The following is a 12,443-nucleotide window of genomic DNA, read 5'->3' on the forward strand; positions in this document are numbered from 1 at the left end:
AACTAGGACTACAAATTTCTTAAGTCACTTGATTAAGTCACTGCACATTCCTCCCTCAGGCCCAGCAATAGATAAAACACTAAAAGATCTCAGAGTTCCCAGTTTGGAGTGCCTATCATGTAACAGTGATCTTAATCTATAGAATGAATAAGCCATTTGCAATTTTTAAAAAATCATTTGTAAAAGAAATGAAAGATTTTAGAGTTCCAAGTTTAGAGTGTTTATCTTGTAACAGTGATCCTTATCTATAAGATAAATAAGACAGCTGAAATTCATTTGTGAAAGAATTAAAAGATGTAAAAAAATACAGCATGTTAAAGTTTCTAGGTTACTTTGTGACAACAAACTAAAAGAAATGTACCACCATAAATAGTAGTCTGTATATTGGTTTTAGTATGCCATCAAATTATTGTAAAGAAAACATTATATTCAACTCTTAGGAGGTGAATATTGTATTTTAAAGGCTATTTTAATATGGATAACAAATTATTATTAAAGTATTCAACAAAGTTTCATAAACTACATATTGCTTGCACATAGTTCCAATATTTGTCTACCTACCTCTTCCATCTCAAAGGAGTCCTTTTGAGATATCATTATGTTCTTTATGGATGGGTTTGGTATTGGTACACATGGTTCTTTATCTGATGTGGATGTATGCATATTTTTCAGCTCATTGGTGCTTTCTATCTCACTTCTGGTAGACATATTGGAGTCACTACTAAAATTAGAATCTACAATGCCAGATTTTTCACCTTGTCTAATTTCATGACTTTGGGACTCTTTATTTTGGTCATCTTCTATTCCTTGGTTTAAATTACTATTTACTTCATCAGAAAGTCTTTCAATGTTTACACTGCCCATATTTGTTGAATTAGCAGATCCTTCTTCTTTCACTGTAGCCAATAAAGGTGAACTATCTTTCTTTTTTATGTTTTTGGATGATTTTTGATCACTTTTAGTGCCATTTTCTTCAGTCCATGGAATACTTGAAATTTTTCCCTTTTCAGCAGTTGGGGATGAGGTACTTTCTCCTGCTAACTGATTCCCACATAAATTCAGTTTTGATAGTGTTTTCATTAAGCGACTTGCAGTGTTACTTCGAGTTAAAGGAGGGGGGGTGTCTGTCTCCTTGTTAGAGATTACTGAAGACATACTACCAATTCTCTGCAACGGAGTCCCAGAGACTTGAGAATATAAAGAAGAAAAAGCATTGGCCACAGTGGTAAGCACTTCAATTTGACGAAAACGGCCTGAGTGAAGACAAAAAATACATTTGTAATATATTAAATTAAAAAAAAATTAATCTTTTCTTTGTTTCTAATCTGTTTCATTTAGTTTCTGTTTGTACCTTTAAGAATAGACTGTAACAACACAAAGCACCAGAGTTTATCAGTTTTTGACAAGACAAAGAAAAATAAGTTTGTGAAATACACCTTGCAGATTTTTATTTTCCTATTAAATATTCAGAAAATAAAGAAAATGAGTTTAAATGATTAAGAAAAAAATGAAATTTTATACTATAATTTCATCTAATGATTACAATAGCTCCTCTCCCACCTGATTCCCAAAACTAAAATAAGAAGGTAACTTTGAGCTATAAATAGAAAGTTTCTTGCAGTTAAATTATTCTTGATAATATTAGCATAGGTTGTAAGGACTTTTGAGAGAGACACAAAATGAATTTTGTAAGTAAGTTGTAAGAAAGCTAAGTTAGTCTATTCATTTTTTGTTAGAGATAATAAAGTTATTGAAATCCATTATTTATGATTTTAAATATAAAAGGGAACACTTCATTCTACTACATTTATAGTTTCATTCCTGAAGAATGAGGATGTGTAGGAAATCAGACAACTATCTACTGTGATTTCTAAATCATAATTTGTTCCATTAAAAAACAAAATATAACAACACCTTACTTGTTAAAGCAAAATTTGGGTTTTCCACTTCCATCCGTTGCATTTGAGCACTTAAAAATACTTTAATATCTATCCCTCTGGCAAATGATGATGAATTAAAAAATCTTGATGGAATTTTTGAAGCAATATCTGGTTCATCTCGTCCAAATCCAAGATTGTAAAGAATTTCTTCAGGATCTTCTTCATAAAGTTCCAGCAGTTCTGAAACACTGGGGGAAGAAAGGAAAGAGCAGAAAAGGGAGAGTAAAATAAAGCAATCTAAAAGACAAAAATCTCAAACAAATGACTTGTTTCACAAGTGAAAAATGAATATACAACCTATCCCTGCTTTCTTAAGATTTAAAAATAAAAAGTATAATAAAATAAAAATAGTTTTTTCTTGTGGCTTTTTTTCTTTATAAGCCATTATAACATTTTGGTATTAATATGAGTTTTTAATTACGTATTGTCCTGCATGTTGCATACTATATAACAAATGGTCTTTACCTTCAAAGAAATTAGTTGAAAAGTTGACTCCAGATCCTTAAAAATAACCAATCAACACAAACTAAATGAATCAATACTTACCTTATAGACTTTGTCATTTTGGTGGATTTCTACTAAAGAAAAATAGTCATCTCCCTCTCCTCCTCCCTACTCTTAGCACCCTCAAGTGGGGAGGGAAGGGAAGAATTTTGAGAAAAAGTAAGTTATGGAAGAAATTTCCTCAAGAGGAAGAAAATGAAAATACTCTATGAAACTTAATAGAACTTTAGTGCCAAGAGACAGTTTTTTTTTTTTTCTTCAGTCCTTCAGGTTTTGTCATCTATTCTATTCTAGAAAGACATTACAGATAGCAGTGGATAAATATAGTAAGATAGGGAGGGGCCTAGATCCTTTAAGCAATTCAGCTCAGACAATGGAATCAGTGAGATATGGACAACAGGATATAATAAAAATGCTGGTTTCAATGAAACTCATATCATCTCTCCACTATGCTCCCATTGGTAATCCAAGATAGCACCTTGGTGATCTGTGGGAAAAATGGCTTATTATGTTGTTCAAAAAATTTGCTTTACTGTTTAAATCCAACTTTATGTGATCTTCATCTAGAATACTGCCTGACCCCAGTAACTCTCTAGGAATGTTAAAGATGGATATAAGGTATTTTGGATTCCCTTAGGCCCTGGATCCACCCAAAACATTCTTCTTTTAGGTTACCACACTCAAGACTAGTTAGAGTCCACCAAAGCTTGGGTATTAGTTTTGCCCAAATTTTAGAAATGTTTCCATTTTCTAATATTCATCTTGATCTAGTTAACTTTCAAGTTATCCTCAAGGCAAAAATTGCTTAATTGCATAAATGTGATATACTATAAGGTTAAATACTTGCCAAAATCCAACATAATATAAACTTTAATATAAACCTGGGAAGGAGACGCTATTTCTTTCCAGCTCTTATTCTCCCTACTGCACTTCTCCCTTTCTCTCTTTCCCTCTCCCAAACAATCCAATCCATTTCTTTCTAAAACCATTTCAGATTCCAGGGTTTGTTTTTGTGAACTGATTAGAAAAAAAAAAAAAAAAACAAAAAAAAAAAAACAAATTTGAAAAGAAAGGCTTGAAATGAAGTTATTATCAGAGAATATGTTGAAATTCCAGTTTAAAAGCTTTTTAGAAAGCATATACTTTTTATTTCAATTCATACTAGTTCATCAGAAATATGTATGGCTAGCAAGAACTTCAGCTTATTCTGTATTTTGCTTCAGATGAGTACAGTCTATTTCCATACTATCCCTCCTGAAATTTAGCTTTGTCTTTAATTATGTAAAACTATTATTCTGAGAAAGGACTCACAGCTTTCACTAGATAGCTAAAACAGTCCATGACAAACACACACAAAAAAACAGGAACCCTGCTTTATCTTGTAAACTAGGTTAGCCAACCTTTTTTACCTTGATTCAAATCAGTATTCTACAGGGTATTAACTATTTTGCTGTCTTAAAAACAAAATTAACAAATAAATGTCTGCTAACACTAAAAATTAAATAATTTGAATTTTATTTGTTGATGCTGGGAGAACCATTCAGACTTTCTTCAGGATTTTTTCATAAAGTCCAGACAGGAGGATATCCATGACAGAATTAAATTCCAAATAATTTTAAAATATTTGACTTACCTTGATACTGTTCCACTACTTTTTCCAGATCCAGTAGAATTCATACTTCTCCCCTTCTGATGAAACTGAAGTCGTCTTTCCTTAGCCAAGACACTACTGCTGTGAATATAAACAATGTGAAACTTTACTTTTCATAAAGCTTTTTATTAGTAAATTATTTTAATAACTAAAAGCCAAAGAAAGCACATACCAAGGTTCAGTTTGAGCATCACCTTCATGCAGTTGGTTAGCTGCAGAGAAAGAAAAAAGTACATGAAAATATTTACTAGTCATGATTACTATGAAACAGTATATATAAAAATAAATTAGCCACAAGATCATAAGTAGTGCTTTAGATTCCAAATTCCCATCTTGGCTTACAATTTGCATTCCGTTAAACATAATGCAGAGATAAGATAAGAGTCGTATGGTTCTCATACAGTCCATTTTAGTATTTGAAATGAGAAGAGAAAATCCCCACAAACGGAATTCCTTGACATAATCATTGGAAATGAAAATGGTTATATAATAGCACATATTAAAAATGGTCCTAATGGGATAATGAGAAACTGTTGACAATAGAAAGTTAAAAACAATGCCTAAAGGAAGGGTGAGGAATAGGAGAGATTGTCTAGACCTCATTTCTTTGTATCACTTAAAACTTCTATATTTCTAGTATATCTTTTCTTTGTATCACTTAAAACTTCTATATCTCTAATGTTACCTTTTCTTAAAGGTTAAAAAGTTACTCATTAAAGCAACCAACTTTTCATATATAACATATGTAAATGTTCTACTGATTCTGACAGTGCATTTCCTTTTTAATCTAAAGCTCTGTTATTTCACAAGAAAAAATGATTATGATTCAAATCACCACACATTCATTAAATGGCAATTTTACATGTTTCTTAAATTTTTAATACATGTAAAATATGATTTTATAAAGCATAATGTTTAGCAATATGCATTTCAGCTAACTATTCTTTTCCTCTTCTGGAATATACTAAGGAAATATTTGAGTGAAGGTAACAAGAGAAACTTAAACAAAAATATATACAACTTGGATACTGATGAAAACATCCAATTTTAAGAAATTGATAAAACTATTCTCAATGATAATATTCATTTTTATAAAGGAATTTTTTTATACAATTTTCTGAGAGGTAAAGGCAATAAGTTCACTGAAAAAATTAGTACTTCAGATTATATAAAAAAATTACTCAAATAACATCTTTCAAAATTATCATGCAGTTCTTATTCTTTACCATTCAAACCATACCAGCTTATGTGGATTAATTTAAAGCAATCAAAAATTAAGGATGTTACTTACATGGACATGTGAGTTTAATAGTTTTATTAGCTTAAAACAAGCTTAAAATACGAATATTGAATAGTTTTTAACCTTGAGTAAGTAGCAAAAAAGTCATTACATAGTAATAACAACTACTATCTGATCTAAAAATGTAAAGGGAAAACTATAAAACTACTTAAAAACAAACTTCTCTAGTAAAATGTTTACTTCTAAAACACTCAAATAATTTTTAATCTAGTAAATTTTGCTCTCAACACAATTTGAAAATTGTAGCATTAGAACCTTATTAAAGTAAATTATTGGTTTCCCCATTGCTAATTTCTAATGAATTCCAACTATAGTAAGTGCCTCTATCCTGGTTCCAAATCAAATGAGGGCTTGTGAGGGACAGAGGAGGAAATCTGCATAAATCACAGTCAGTTGATAATGACAAGTATCACAAGTCAGCATGATTTTAGCATACTTCCTATTAAAATCAGCTTCAACTTATTGTTTTTCAGTGTATAACTATTTTAGTTGCCTTCTCTTAATACCATTCTTTTCTCAATTATTTCTGCACTTTTTTCCATATAATATTTAAATATGGTACTCAAGGAAGGACTGTGGAAAATTCAGTTTCTTTTCCACAAGCTTCCTTACACTTAATCCTATAAGCTATGACTAGAGTATCAGAGCACACAGGAAAGGTATTGGCAGATAAGTCCAAGCAATTTTTAATTTAAATGAATTTAGTTTATTGGATAACTAACTTCCAAAGTACATTTAATTTCCTTTCCATTAAGGAAAAAAAGTTTTGCCAGGATAATATATTAGATTTAGAAGCATACATATTGCATTCAAATCATCTAATTCTTGCAAACATACCCTCAGCTCCCAAAGACAGGTCATCTTCAAAACTTCCTCCATTTTTCACAAGCGCACCTGAAAACAAACATTTGAGAATTCAGAAGACTTATTATTGTTTTCCTTTCCAAACAACAAGGTGATAGTCTAGTTAAATGTTTACAGTTAACATAACAAACTTATTTATTTATTTGCTGAGGCAATTGATGTTAAGTGACTTGCCCAGGGTCACAGAGTTGAGAAGTATTAAGTGTCTGAAGCCAAATTTGAACTCAGGGTCCTCCTGACTTCAGGGATGGTGTTCCATCTACTTTGCCACCTAGCTGTCCCTAATATAATAAATTTAACCAAGCAAAACATTTTGTAAAATATAGTAAAATATTTCAATCTCTGAAACTACTCAGCTATCTCACATTATAGTTTTAAAAAGAAAAAAAATTTAAATAATCTGTGGCCACTTTAAATTTTCACAAATCTATCTATGAGGTACTTAAATTTATTTTTTATTGACATGGTTTAATTAGATATGTAATTGAGAAGTTTCACTGACAACCAGATTTTACAGCAGCAATTCTTCCTATTGTTTCATATTAAAAACCAGCTCAAGCTAGATTGCCAGTTATTATAAATGCTTTTTATTAATCCTATAACTACTTGAACTTTCTTGTACTTTGAACTTCAAAGTTCAGTTTTGAATAAAAGGTTAAGTTTTCAGGTGTGGCAAGTATAAGCAAAGAAATATTTAATTATCATTTGAAGGGGTACCTAGTTCACTCAACACAAACACTTCTTATTACTACTAAATTCCTACCATATCTAATTATATTGGAAAACTAAAACGTATAAATGCAAAAGAGGTGAGTTACATGAAATCATTGTTTTTATGGTTTAAAATAGCTAAGTTTAATGAATCTAGCCTGTCAATGCAGAAAACTTTTTATTTGCATCAGCAAACCTTATACATTTGCATCTGCCTTAAATATATGCTTTTAATCCAAAATAAAATAAAACAGAAACCACATTTTAAATACTTTAGTAGCAAGTTACATTCTTACCCTTGAGTGTAATATTGCTCTGTTCATCTAGTGACGCTCCCAAAGGTGTTCTGAAACCACACAACACACATAACTGTCTTAATTCTTTAAAATGTTCCTTTTTACATCCTTGCTTAACAAATTATATAATAACAAGTTTAAAACTACAGTTTCATGCTCTTCCCAGAACATATACAAATAATGAAAACTAATTACATGAGTAATACTCAAAAGAATTAAGAAATCATTTACTATGAAAATAGTTAACTAAGACTGGCTGGACTCTGTCAAAGATCAAGAACAAGAACTATATTACTAATATAGCTTGACATAGCTTGATATTCTTTGAAAAATGTTAGGCTAGCCTTCCCAATTAAAAAAAAAAAGTATTCAAATAAATCAAAATTATGTTAGAAACAAAGAAAATCTGATACTACTTGTAAACAAGTTGCAATTTTCTTAAATTTCATTTGTTTTTCTAAGTTTAACATTTCATAACTCCCTCTCCTCAAAACAAAACAAAAACCCCCAAATTTTTTTCATATTTGTTAAAAACTTCAAGAATGACTACTAAAAATTAGGAAAACCCAAATCTGTTAAAGCTTCTAAGGTTCAGGCTTCAATTTAAGATAGGAACAGATAACTGAAAGGCTATTTTTAAAGTAGGTCAAAAATCTTCGATGTTAACATTAAAATCTATACATAAGTAACCACTGCTAATATGATTTCTGTTCATAAAAATGTGTTGCCTTCATTTGTTAAAGCCAGAAGAATTGAAATTATCTTTTTTTAAAAAGAAAATTATTTTCCCACTTAAAGTCACTATAGAACATTAAATCATAGCATGGAATTTGTAGTTGCTTTATAACAGAATTTTTACTTTAAAATGAAAGTTGTCCTTTTGGAATAATTTATAGAATTGCTATAAATATAACGATATCAGTTTTAGATGAAAAAAAACTTATCAAAATAACAATCAAATCTCAGAACTGTAAATATATCAGAATAACAGAGTAAATAAATTCAATGCTTCATGGGTAAAGAATTTGCAAAAATAAAGTTACTTATAGAGTAAATCTCAACAAGAGTTTGGGAACAAGATTTTTCTCCTTTGTCAAAATATCTACTTGTATGTTGTTTGTTTGAACAGTTATTTCCCAATGCTCACTTTTATTTTAAAGCAATTAAACATTGGCAATTATTTCTATGGATACCAATACTATTACATGCATCTAACCATAAAATGGGTAAGTAAACAGCATTATTGACAATCTTCCAAAAACCCTCTTTGGCTTCTATGGCAAGAATGATTAAGGTAGTACCCAAAAAATCCTTGAAGGAAAAAAAGTTTTCTCCATCAAATGATAATTTAGCCAACTTATGTTTAATCTGAACAACAATTGGTTCCCCTTCCCACCAAAAAAAAAAAAAGTTAAAATAACGATAGGGCTTATGAAAAGTCTCTTCTGATTATTTGTTAGGATTACTAAGTGAATTCTCACCTTGTCACTGTCCAGACAACCTGACAGTAACTCAGGTTGTCTGGACAGTGACAAGGTGAGAATTCACTTAGTAATCCTAACAATTATTCTAGCAAAAAATAAGAAAAATTCGTTTGAAAGAAAATGTTTATAGAACATATAAAATAAAAACATTATATTCAAGGTTATTTGGCTTCATAATACAAGATTACATTTAGTCCATTCATTCAGGGGAAAAACCCAAAAACTCAATCTGAGAAGCTATCTCAAAATTCATTCTCTCTAAAGAGATCTCATTTTAAGATATCCTAGGCAGCTAAATCTGTGACAATATGGTCAACGTTGGAGAAATTTCTTATCTTTTATAGTTCTCACAGATGAAAAAGAATACTACATTTGTACCCGACAGGTGTGATTGCAGGGAAAGCCAAGAATAAGATCTGAGAAGAAGAAAAGGACTAAAAATCAGTCTAAAATGAATGGTATACTTAACACACTAACTAGCCCAAGAATTTTCATAAAAGATTAAATGGTTAAGACTAGAAACACTTTTCTGTTGCATCTATTTTAAAGGCTGCAATTTAAAAACCAAAAATATTGACTCTTACTTCCTACATAATCATATCCTACCTACAAATGCTTCAACTCTGTAAATCATAGTTAACAAGGTACAATTCCTTTTCTTGCTCTTACTAAAGAAATTTATTTTCTATACACACACACACACACACACACACACACACACACACGAGTTCCAGCAATGAAATATTTTAAAAGCAAAAATATTTTTGAGATTCTCAAAAAAAAAAGAAATAAAAAAATCTGCAATTAAAACAGGAGACTGAATATTTTAAAAACCTAAACAAATAGAAGAAAATAATCATCTCAAACAATTATAGTAACTATCAAAAGTGAAAATTAAATTTGAATTTGATAGCCTTTTTCTCAAGAATCACTGAATATACTTACACAAATCTTCAATCCAAACATACTATATCAACTGAGCATTAATACTCTTAAACAAATTAGAGCTTCACTATCAAGTTAAGCAGATGTTAGACAAATGAAATCACTTCATAACCAAGCACAATTTCCCAATTGACAGAAATCGGATTAAATGAGCTTTTGAAGTGCCTTCTAACTCTTGACTAAGCCACAAAATCTTGCTTTAAAAAAAGAAATCAAACTCCATGGTTAAAAAGTGCTTTAGAGATTCTAAGCTATTTTTCTTTTAAAAAAGTATCAAAAATATCAGGATTTTATCTGCTTTTAAGGAAGAAAAATAAATTGAAGAGGACTTTCTCAAAATAACAACTAATTAATGATCATTGACAAAAGGCCTAATTGGTGCTATGAAGATAAAGATTCAAAATACCATTTTTTTTCTGTAAATGTAACCTGCATATAATTAAAATGCAAAAAACAAAACACAACAACAAAACCCCCAAAACTTATACTTTACAGGAGCCTAGTTTATCAACAAATGTGCTTCACATATTACTTATCAAAACATTTTTTCACTTTCGGAAAAGAGTATAATTAAATTACTGCAGAGCATCAAATGCCTTCAAGTGCTGTTTTCTTTCAATGCCAGTAACAAGGATATATCCATGCTCCAAATATAAAACTACAAGAAGAAACTTGTTCTAATGAGTTTCTAAAACAGTGGAAGCAGAGAAATTTAACTATATAATGTATTCCACTACATATTCAAAAAAGACATACAAATTTGCATCACTGATTAAAAAGTTATCTGGTGAATATAGCTTCCTTCAAATAATATGACAGTTCCTTTAAAAATGAACACAAGAAAGTCTCTGCGATGTTACCTTTAAGTTACTAAAGTACTAACAAGCAAAACGGGAAAGTTTTTTTTTTTTTTTTTTAGCTTATGAAATTTAGTTTATCTTAAATAAAGCTAAGAATCAATCGAACAACAAGTATACAGTCCCCAAGGTGTTCTTTCTTATTATAAATGACTTACCGACAATCTTTGAGCCATATAGTGATCTTTTCATTAGGAACATTTCCTATGAAACAAAGAGTTGGGGAGGCAGATCATTAGAACTAAGATACTTTCCATGCAATGAGGAAGTCCCAAACTGGTTTTATTTAGACAAGATTAGTTGCGCATCAAAATGAAGCATACAAAAAAAAAAAAAAAAAAAAATCAGCTCTCCATCTCGGAGGCTAGAAATTTCTAACTTGACTTTTGTTTACTTTGAATACATCTTGGTCAACAGAGGGCAACCGAAGCATTTTTAAGTAACAAAATACTTTTTTTTAAAAAGCTTCCTACTCCTCTTCTCCCCCCCCTTACTCAGTAAGAACGTTATCAATCAAGGATAGCCTCACAGTCCCAAGGGGGGGAGGGGAAGGAGGGGAAAATGTTGGGGGCGGGCAGTATCCGAATTCAAAGAGTTGAATCGTTTCTCCCAAGCAGCCCCCCTGCCCAGTAGAAATGAAAGTCCCTCCCTGGAGACAGACGGACACACAGAGGGACTAATGGATGAAAGGACACACAGACAACCTCACAGATACTCATACTGGCCGAGAGAAAGACTGACGGATGTTCAGAGAAAAGTTTGGGCCTGACCTCTTTCGGCAGCCGGAGGCAGCTTCTCTCCCGCCAGGTCCGGGTCGTCCTCGTCGTCGTCCTCCTGCGTGGCTTCTGTGGAGAGCTCCTCAGTCTCCGACGCCTGCCAGGAGTCCCGGCACTTGGCCCAGGCCTTCCTCTTTCGGCTCGCCACTTGCCACTCCAGCACCTCCTCCTCCGACGCGGACGCAACCACCGCCGAAGGCTTCTCCATCCCGGCCCGGGGAGCGCCGGGGGCTCCGGGGGCTCGGGTTGAGTGGCCCCCGTCCCTCCGCCTCAACCTGGCAAAGACAGCCCGGCGGGGGAGCCCCCGGCCCTGCTGTCAGCGCGGGGCCGGGAGGGGGAGGAGAAGGAGAGGGAGGAGGAGGCGGAGGAGGGGATTGGGAAGGGAGGGAGGGACGGGGGGAGGGAGGGGGCGGGCAGGAGAAGTTTCACATGAAGTCGGCGAAGCCAGCTGCTCCGGCGACAGCGCGGAGCTCAACTTCAAAACAGCTGCGCCGCCCCACCCCCCGCGGACTACCCCCCGTCCCCCTCCCTCCCGGACTGACGCGGCGGCAGGGACGAGGCTCGCGCGGTCCCAGGGACTGGGTTGATGCTGCTGTGGCCGCCGCCGCGGACCTGGCGTCAGCGCGTCCCTCCCCGGCGTCTTCACGCCCCTTTCCGGTCTCATATAAAAGCGCGCGCGCGTGCGCTTGGGTGGTGCTGAGCGGGAAGAGGAGTAGACTTTTCTAACCGAGCCCGTCACCTCCACCGTGTCACTCACTCTGACCTTCCACTTATGCTCTCGTTTATTGGCTATAAAGTGGGCAGTAAATCCGCCCTGAAGGTAGAGCTAATCTAGTGCACCTCTTTATTTTTATGAATGAGGAAACTGAGGCCCAGAGACTTTTAATTAACTTGTCTAAGATTTCATCTCATTGACAGTGACAAAACCAGGATTCGAGCCAAAACTTTCTAATTCCAAACCTAGGGTGCTTTGCCTCGTTACTGCTCTTGGAATTCAAAACATCCCGCTGAGATTAGGGAATGAAGGCTGGGGTCAGGGAAAGAAGCAGTTTTCTACCCTGTCATCCCTGTCTAACAAAAACAATTCATCTTACAAAGGTGAGAATTAATGTGAA

At 33.4% G+C, this 12,443-nt stretch overlaps 1 protein-coding gene across 5 annotated transcripts in view; it reads right to left on the reverse strand.

Moving 5' to 3' along the window:
- ITPRID2 (ITPR interacting domain containing 2) overlaps positions 1-11,665 on the reverse strand; it is a 46,382-nt gene extending 34,717 nt beyond the window's left edge. For 4 of the 5 annotated variants that reach the window (XM_074302955.1, XM_074302956.1, XM_074302953.1 and 1 more), the window contains exons 1-8: positions 11,323-11,665; positions 10,711-10,756; positions 7,267-7,316; positions 6,233-6,289; positions 4,268-4,307; positions 4,078-4,176; positions 1,920-2,128; positions 562-1,253 (exon numbers count right to left, since the gene is read on the reverse strand). In XM_074302955.1, coding sequence (XP_074159056.1) covers positions 562-1,253; positions 1,920-2,128; positions 4,078-4,176; positions 4,268-4,307; positions 6,233-6,289; positions 7,267-7,316; positions 10,711-10,756; positions 11,323-11,536 — 1,407 coding nt within the window. In that variant the 5' untranslated portion in view covers positions 11,537-11,665. The remainder of the gene's footprint in view (positions 1-561; positions 1,254-1,919; positions 2,129-4,077; positions 4,177-4,267; positions 4,308-6,232; positions 6,290-7,266; positions 7,317-10,710; positions 10,757-11,322) is intronic. The other variant, XM_074302954.1, reaches the window with a different exon arrangement.
- Positions 11,666-12,443: the final 778 nt, after the last annotated feature.

Source organism: Sminthopsis crassicaudata, chromosome 3, assembly GCF_048593235.1.
Source record: "Sminthopsis crassicaudata isolate SCR6 chromosome 3, ASM4859323v1, whole genome shotgun sequence".
Taxonomy (NCBI): domain Eukaryota; kingdom Metazoa; phylum Chordata; class Mammalia; order Dasyuromorphia; family Dasyuridae; genus Sminthopsis; species Sminthopsis crassicaudata.